The following is a 9,282-nucleotide window of genomic DNA, read 5'->3' on the forward strand; positions in this document are numbered from 1 at the left end:
TGCGCCATAGTTGGAAAGTCGTTCCAACTTGATGGCGTATAATTCAGTTTTATGTCTGCGTTTAATGCGCTTTCTATGAGATTTATTGCGAGAGAACTAATATTGTAAGACGTAAAATCGACAGTAAAACTATACATAGCAGAAAAGCACAATTTAAAACGTTACAGACCGACTCTTGTACTTATTTGGGATTAATTTAAATATAAGAACTCAGGTTCCTCCAATGACTAAAACATAGTTATTAAACTTTCAGTGCTGTTAAAATAAACAAGTTTTTGATTCACGTAGATATATTTGAAATAGTCATTTAATATTAAACATAGTACATAATTCCTATTTACAGGCATTTGGCTGTACAAAGTCTTTAAAAAAGTCACATCACCCGCGTCGCCACAAACTTGACAAGTTTGCTTAAATACTTCTTACAATTAAATTGCACTATTCACTAACTTTGTCATGGCGCAGACCGCCTTTTTAAATTAGAGTCTATTGATATCACAGAAGAAAATTGGACAATACAACAATTAACATGTCCATCCGAATCGTCGACATAGAACATCACTCTGCACTGATTTACTGGTGCACTGCAGCCGCTCCGAGTCTTTGGCCGTACATTGCATAGGGAGAGTAAAAGGGACCTAGGGCTGGATTGAACGCTCCATACGGAGATGATCCTAGACTTGCGGGGAGACCAGCTTTAGAGTAAGGGTGGTATCGGCTCGCTGAGAGCGGACTTAAAGGACCCGTCGGGTAGGCGCTCCGCAAGCCGGCGGTTGTAAACAGTGGATTTAAAGGGTTCAACAATGAAGGCTGCGATGAAGCCGATGACGCCGGAGTCGACCCGTCGGCCGTGTGACTTCTCAGATGTTGAAGAAGTTCTTCCGAGTTGCCGAATCTCTTGCCACAGTAAGATTCGCCGACGATCCAGTTACATACATAAGGGCGGGTAACTTGCGGGTACGGGATACCACCTGGGCCTTGTTGCGATAGAGCCATGGCCATCGCCAAATTATATTTTTGGTGTTCACACTGAGTGCATCCGGCTGGACAGGATCCGTTGCTCATTAATAAGTGGTGGTTGTTCACTGAGAATTGACATCCAGTGCAATAGGGATCCTTGCAGACTGGGACTAATGTTTCACCGCCGGCTGGAGTTTTAACGCGAGCGTAGCCGAGGTAAGGGTTGGGTGATGATCCCGGGAACGCTGCTGCAGCCGCCAGCATTGCGGCATGGTGAGCACTAAATGGAGCCCCTGCGTATGGGGGTCGAAAGGCTGGGTTAGCGTGTTGTTCCATTCCTGGAGGACAACAAAGTCCAGTGAGAGGGTTATATCCGGCCAGACCATGTAGATTTTTAAAAGCACCCAGGTGATCTTTCCCGTGTCCCAAAACTTCTAATCCAGATCTGATGATAGGACTCGTTCCAGAACTCGAACCGGCAGGCGATGACTTCTGTTCACTCGCCGGACTATGCTTTCCAGTTTCTCTCGTCGGAGTGGTTGATTTACGGCCGGGCGTGCTTTTTCCAGATTTTTTGTCATCCTGGCTGTCCAAACTAGCCTTAGAAGAGGGTCGAGTATCTTCTGGTTTTTTGGTTACGACCGTATTTTCATAGGGTTTGAACGCTAAATGTTTATTTTCAGGGGTCGCACGAGGCTTGTCTATTTTTGAGGAATTCGGTGAAGAACGACTGAGGGATTCACTATTAACACTGTTCACTGATTTTTTCTTGTCAACAGAAGCAAGAAGCGGCTTCGAAGACATCGTGTCGGCTCCTATTTGACTGCAAGTTTGCGCTAAAAGCGCAAGGGGGCTCTTCTTCGAATCCAACTATAACAAAAGAAAATAGAAATTAATAAACAATTATTGGTGTTAAACTTTGATTTTAATATTTTTTTTGATAATATCGCTTTAATATTTAAATAATATATTTTTAAATAAAATACTTACAGATGATGGAAGTGGTGATAAGTAGTCAGGCTGAAGGTATTGGTTAGGATTGCTGCTCATCATTCCTCCGTCTTCAAGTACCACCATTTGGAGAAAAACTTTCACGATCACTAAAAAACTTTACGTAGTCACTATTAGCTCTCAAAACAAAGTACTCTGTGCCGCGCGGGATATTCCAAACGAACGCGTGCGTACGTCGTGGCGCTCGAGCTGACTGTGAGACGCGAGACCCCACTAAAATCCGACGACGGACTCGGTACCCCCCGCACCCCGCTCGAATGAGATAGCGATATCTCAAGTCTTTGTTAGAAGAGCAACGCTATAGCTCTCCGCTGCAGAACACGACCATAAAAAATAAAGCGGAAACGACACATAGCTGCATTGCGGTAGGGGAAAAAGGAAAGGCGGCATGGCTGGAGGCCCGGTGCGGATTGAGACGTGCGATGGCGTTGGCGAGCGGCGAGCGGCCAGCCACCCAGGTCGGCGTCGCTTTGAGCCGCCGCGTCTACCTGCCCGCTGCACTCCGGGGCTTTTTGTTCCGCGCCACTTTTATTACGCTTTCGACACCGCTGCTCTCCGGCGCTTCGCTGACACATTCTCGACTACTTACGCTTTAACAGTCGCCTTTGTTCCGAGCTCGGTTCAAAGGGTAAATTGATCTGTTCGACGCTTCCACGTACACGTTTCATCTCAAAGCTTTATGACCGCGTATTTCACTCTATTGACGGCGTAAACTCCATAATGCTAACGTTAATCTGACATAAAAACCTGTCAAACACGGCTCGGTCGAAAGCCCTCCGTAGCGATCAAATTAAATATGTCAATTTGGAACCCATATCAACAGCTGCGAGCGTCGGTCCCTTTAGAAATATTGCTTATTGTGTCCAAACAAAGATACTAAGTATAACGTATGGGCGGACGACAGAGGTCGTAAATAACACGGCGGGTTGTAATATATTTGACAGAGCGCGGACACGCTAAACAAAAAAACATTTTTATTGCTAAACAGAGCCTCGGAGGCCCCTTTTTCTATAAATTAGGAATACAGAGATTCTAATATTATTACAGAAACTACCACTGTTTTATTTTATAAGTTATCCAATTTATTTTTTTGCCCTCGAATAGAAGAGAAAACGTTTCAACAGTCTAACATTTAAATTTAATCAAACTACATACAATAAATTCATTACATGCAATTAATGCTATTATCAATTTATTTATTTATTTCTAGTATTGTACAATATAGACATAAATTGAAATAGACAAGAATTAGCATTATTTTAAACAGATAAATTAGACACGTTTTGTCGGCGCTTCTTTGACATAAAAACTGACTATGACTAGTAAAAGTTTAATTTCATTAAAGGTCTCTCTAGTGTAACAACAATACTTATATTTATGTGTAACTTTTAATTGAATACATACAAACACAATGGTGATTTTAAAAAGAAATTACTAGTCTGACCACAATGAGGCTGATTTGAGTGCGCATGAATCAGTCGTTTCACGGATATCCGAACCCAATTACATAATTTATTCACGTGTAAACAGTATTAAAGGAACAAAAAACTTCTAAAACGCCGAAAGCGGTCTCTTTTGACGTGTGGTTTTGAAAAACTAAATTGGATGTGTAGATACGTCAGTTTTTACACAAGTTTAGGGGTTCTGGGTTTAAAGTGTTTCTTCCCCTATTTAATCTTTTCAGGGCGACCCTTGTGCGCACTATGAAATATAAGTACCTAATCTCGTTTGTAATGTTTATTTGTATTCTCTATGCCTCTTTTCAAACAATCTAATTTATACAAATATTTTAATACAATTAAATGTATTACATTGCATTGTTAAACAGAAGCAAGTATACAGTTATTAAAATAATACTACAAAGATATTTGTATAATATTATAACGAACAGTAATTTGTGTTCAAGTAAGTATACTTCGTCATAGTCGTAGAATAGTGACGGATCTGACAAATAGTAAACTTTACAGGGCAGTGTTTTGTTATCATATTAGTTTTTTTGTCATAACTTTTTTAATTCATATTCTGTAATTATGAAAATTGCCATACAAGCAAACATAATGGTTTGTTTTGAAGCAAAATAAAAATAATAACATTAAATTACACAGTTTTCTAGAAAAATCATATGCTTCAATGAGCGCACCTATCAAATTCGTCAATTTACCGACTCAGTCGGTAAATTGTTGACATCAAATCCGACATTGTTCTACGATCATGACGAAAATTCTTACACTCAGTAACAGGATATAAGAAAAATATTTCAAATATACATTTAAAGTATGCACAGAATAATAAAACTTTTTTTATACAACGAAAGCTTTTGATTTGATCTGAAATTGCTTTTAATTGAAAAATATAGCAAATACGGTTCAATTCATGAACCACTAAGCAATTCCAGGTGTTGTCTTTAGTCTAGTTCACAAATCCAAGTGTCAGTGCGCCGGTTAGCGGCTCGTCAGACGCAGAGAGGAGCTTTGATCTCGCCGCATCCGGTCAGACAAAGAACGACTATTCTCTCATTACACGAAACGTGACATCATAATAAATAGCTCTGCATCTCCATTAAATATTTTATTTACACGTTGATGAGTCTAAATATTTGGTAAATGGGACACCTGACATAAGCGTGATGTTATTTTAAAGATTTATTTGTGTCCTTTCTAGAAATGATAAATGCGTAAAGATTTTTATGTCTTATATAAATATTCACTATGCCGCTTTATGTCTGTAAGGCATTGATTGAGGGGTCATGGGCCATGTTTAATTACGATATTTTAAGGCCTTAGGATATTATAAAAGATTTTGTTTTCATTTATGTTAGAAATTTAAATATTGGGATAATATCCTTACAGCGACTGTGGTTGTTGCGTGCGGGACTATGATTTTGTATGAAAGACCATGGGCTTGAGACAAAATCACTTATCGACATGACCCACCCATTTGTATGTTGGTCCAATATTGGTCACAAATCCTTCATAGTTTAGGTAAGATACTTTTAGACATGAACACGTCAACACGTTTTCAATACAATAGGTATCTATATTCCAAAACTGAGCTTTACGAAGTATAATAATATAAATTACATTGGTATGTATGGAGTAAATAAACCCTATGAATATTTACCTAAGACCTATTTACATAAACATAAAGTTTATGACCGAGTTTGGACCCCCCAAAAACACTCATAAAATTGCCTTTCTGTTCAACCCCTAATTGTAATATTTATAACCTTGTAAAATGTTATCTTCCTAAAGAAAAGATAAGAGACGAACATAATAAAATCTGCCTTAGGACTGACTTTTATCTCTTTGTAATAAAATTTCCCTCTCCGCTTACCTTAACGTTGTCTTTAATTTTTAAGGAAAAACTTTTTATCTCGAAAAATGTTTTTCTTACAAAAGGTGAAAAGTATTATGCAAATTGCGGTAAACTTGGTCACTGAACATTGCTATGCCTTATATTTTTTCAAAGGTGAGTTTTGATTATTATTTAATCATAAAAATAAGAACTGTAAGATTGAATATCTCATAGGTATTTGTGACACTTTAAGAATACTTCCTGTATTGCAATATATTTGCTGAGGTAAAATTAAGATGTCGAGTGACAGCCTTCACAGATCAAAGTTGTTCAGCGTAAAAACCAGGCCGAAGCAGTAAAGCAATAAATATCAGGTGAGACGGAATAAATATTGTTGTTGTATCACTATTTATGGCGCAATAAACAGCAAGCTTTTGTGAACGCCGCTCGTTGTAAATAATTTTACAGAAACGATCGTACTTGCGAAAGGCCACGAAATACATTTGCAGCCGATTCGAACTAATTTTCGACAATTAATTCTAATAGTTTTCTTTGTGCTTGTGCTTTGTGCTTTTTTAAATATATCTCGTTTCAACTTGGCTTTAACTTTGTAAACCCAAAAAACAAGCCTCGAAACTAAGACTTCAGTGACGACGAATACATTTAATATAAATACGACAAGTGATACATTTTTACTTAATAAACTTATGTTTATATTTAGGCAGTATTCGTAGATGTCGTAGCCCGACATCGCCGGAACATCTCAAAAGTGCAGGACAATGTTTAATGAGTGTTGTAATGAGAGGCATTTGTCCTATTTTCCTGTATAGACCTTTTGGTGATTGCCGAAAGGTGGCGCTATAGATGAATGGCTTTATTGTTTTACAACGTTTTGGGATTTCACCATTTGCACTTTTCGTAAGCCTAACTAATTGTAAATAAAGTAATAAAATTTATGCTCCATTGTATATTTTGCTAATCTCGAAGTTTTGCGAAGTAACAGTCGAGATTCTGAGAATAATTTGCAAACGAAATTGTATTTGGCCCAAAATAAGCGTGGTCTTTTTAGAAATTACAACTTGAAAATTTATGCCTCACTGGTCACAAAAGGTTTTGAAAAGGTTTTTCTGATGAAAGATTCCAAAGCTATATTACTGGAGCTACAATTAACTGAATCGGTTTAAGCGGAACACTCTTGTATCATATAGAAATAACACGTGATTCTGTAGTAAAATTAATGTATAATTAATTTACATTATAATCACTGAATGTATAAGCAAACAGTTCTAATAAACCAGGAGCTGTTGAATTTTAAACTTCAACTTGCACGCACGTTGAACAATAAATAACCATATTTAACTGTTTCTTAGAAAAATAATTTACATTACAACTCGTTAGGTCAGTAGCGATAAAAGGGGAGAACACATACGACCCTAACAGATGTCAAAAGTAAAACAAGAATTCTGTCACGTTATATTAAGATTTTCTAATGTAACAGAAACAACTGCACTAAACTTGTACGATTATTATTATTCATTCAATCATTCAGCTGGAAAATAGTAAATTTGGAGTATGGGCCTTTGGGTTTAAGTTCCTGGGCGCTAATTTATATTTTAACTTCGCGCCTGGTACATAGTGCCGGTGACCCTAAAGCACCAGGCTTTCCTAGCTCAAAGAATGGCATAGCGAGGTAGCTACACTGTCACAGATACCAATCATTTTTAATTTTTATTATGTTATTATAGTTATCAATTTTCAATTATTATTATATTTACTATGCAGGTTAAGAGAATTGTTAATTCTATTTTTAATTATTTAATTTAATCTACATTCAATATATAATATTATGTTAATGTGTTGAAGACATTCTTATATTTCATATTTCATTAAGAATATATTTTTATGCAGATTGTTTAATTTACAGTTTTTGTTATAACGATTAAACATTACCTTTTATTAATAAGTGTGTAAAAATATATATGTGTGAGTAAATTTAATTGTGTTTTTATCTCTATTTCCAATTATTATTTATTTATTCCAACAAACATTTTTGAATACCTTTTTAATGCGTGAACATCACAATAACAACTCTATTATCGATCTTCCGTCACGCATGGCGTCGTTTCAGGCATGATTAATCTCTTACATGCGAAGAATTACTATAAATAGAATTTAGGATTACAATCGATTAATCCATCCCATAATTTATTCGATCGACTGCATCGCAAACAATTCGAGCGGAACTCACAATACCCTCTAATATATTTCTTTACGAATTTGTGTAGCGTGAAATCGGTCCCTTAACAAAAAAACTTTTATTCCGCAGTATTATATTACAAGACGCGTACGCATCGGTATAAATAAATGGTGGCCCACCATAAAGATAGCGATAAACAAAATTCAGTCCCGCGCCTTCCCCTTTTTTATTGGCAGGGGGCAATTTGAGAGGATGTTCTCTGCCAAAATAACCAAAATATATTTAGCCACGGTTGAACAAAACTGTATAGTTCTACACCCGTAGTGTTCGATGATAAGATCGAAATTACCGAAGCAGTTTTTATTCGTTCGAAGATGATTCGTGTTGTTGGGTAATTTATATTCTGACGATGGTTTAGTGCGTTTTACGAAATTGTTAAAGACAGATAAAGGGTGATATTTACACTGGGGTAGTTTATGAGAGGTCGACCGACAGACGTTATGACCGGCTAATCATTATAAATGACGGTCTAAAACACGTCTACCAATTAATGTCTGGCGACTCATTGGGCACGTTTCGAAACCGTCTCGTTTATTATTGTTTTAACAGATTTATAATGCTGATTAATAAATCCTCCGAGATAAGAATATAAAATATTACCAAATTTTAAAATTTAGTCAAAATATATTATCTTAAGTTACTTAAGTTTTTATGTCAACTTATGACTGTTCTTTGGTCAAGATCCTAAATTACATATATAAGATGTAAAAATAATATTACAATATAGATTATTAGCTAATTCCGTAGATAAATTATAATTAATCATATGTAAATAGTTTTACAACATCTTTTCTTCGCCGAATTGAAACGAATCCTTGACTTAACATTTGAGGTAATTTCCGTTCTTGTGAAATGAAGGATAAATATTTAATGAATGCACGCTCTCTAAAGACTTTGTTAGTAATTCAATTAACTGTAAGGACAAAAAGTCTTTAACACGGTGACACGGAAAGAGATAATTACGTGTTCAAAACCAGTTCCTTATTTACAAGTCACGAAAACCTTATCAATTTAAACACACGTAGGCGCTCACGGACTACGGCTGAACAAACATTCAAATACCACAGCACTGCGCTCGACTTCAGCAAATACATTAATTATTAAGGTTATATTCTTATCTAAATAAAATTAAACAAATTTGTTTAGCGACAGCGCTGTTTGCCACGAAATAATACACAAATATTATCTGTTACGTGTCAACAGCTCAAAATTTATAGCACCGAATCCATTTCAGTTGACAAGGCCGTTCTCAATGTTAAACGATCTTCCATTCGTTTTCGTACGTTCATTGATGGTCTCGTTCAGAAAATTGATGACTGAACTAACGGAGAAAAAGTAATGATCGCCAAATTAATTGAAAGTGTCGATATACCTAATGGTGTTTCGGTAAAGTAAGAAATGCAGTAAAGATTATAATTTATAACACTAGCTGTAGGTATTTTGCTAATATTTATAAACATGGATTAACACGTAATTACGGATGAATTTTGAGATACAGATAGTGTCACTTTCATGTATTACTATATACTTGTGGTAAAGATAAAGTATTTAATTGATACGGTTGAGTAGATAAACATAAAAAAGAGTAATTTAAACGAAACAAAACTAAGCATTCATTAATAATTTAGCAGGGTAAGATCTTAAAGGGGCATTAAGAAAACATTACCCGGAGTAAAAAGTGAAATTACCAGCGCTCAGACTTCGTATGCATGAAAAATTCATTTGGGCCGAAACAAGAGGGAGGCGAGGCATCATAATTT

At 36.2% G+C, this 9,282-nt stretch overlaps 1 protein-coding gene across 1 annotated transcript; it reads right to left on the reverse strand.

Annotated features, from left to right (window-relative positions):
• Positions 1-278: 278 nt before the first annotated feature.
• LOC123711260 (zinc finger protein Noc) lies at positions 279-2,186 on the reverse strand. The gene is made up of 2 exons (XM_045663759.1): positions 1,951-2,186; positions 279-1,830 (listed from the first exon to the last, which is right to left on the reverse strand). The coding sequence occupies exons 1-2, from the start codon at positions 2,035-2,037 to the stop codon at positions 574-576; spliced, it is 1,344 nt and encodes a 447-aa protein (XP_045519715.1). The 5' UTR covers positions 2,038-2,186; the 3' UTR covers positions 279-573.
• Positions 2,187-9,282: the final 7,096 nt, after the last annotated feature.

Source organism: Pieris brassicae, chromosome 6 (genome assembly GCF_905147105.1).
Source record: "Pieris brassicae chromosome 6, ilPieBrab1.1, whole genome shotgun sequence".
In the NCBI taxonomy this organism is placed as follows: Eukaryota; Metazoa; Arthropoda; class Insecta; order Lepidoptera; family Pieridae; genus Pieris; species Pieris brassicae.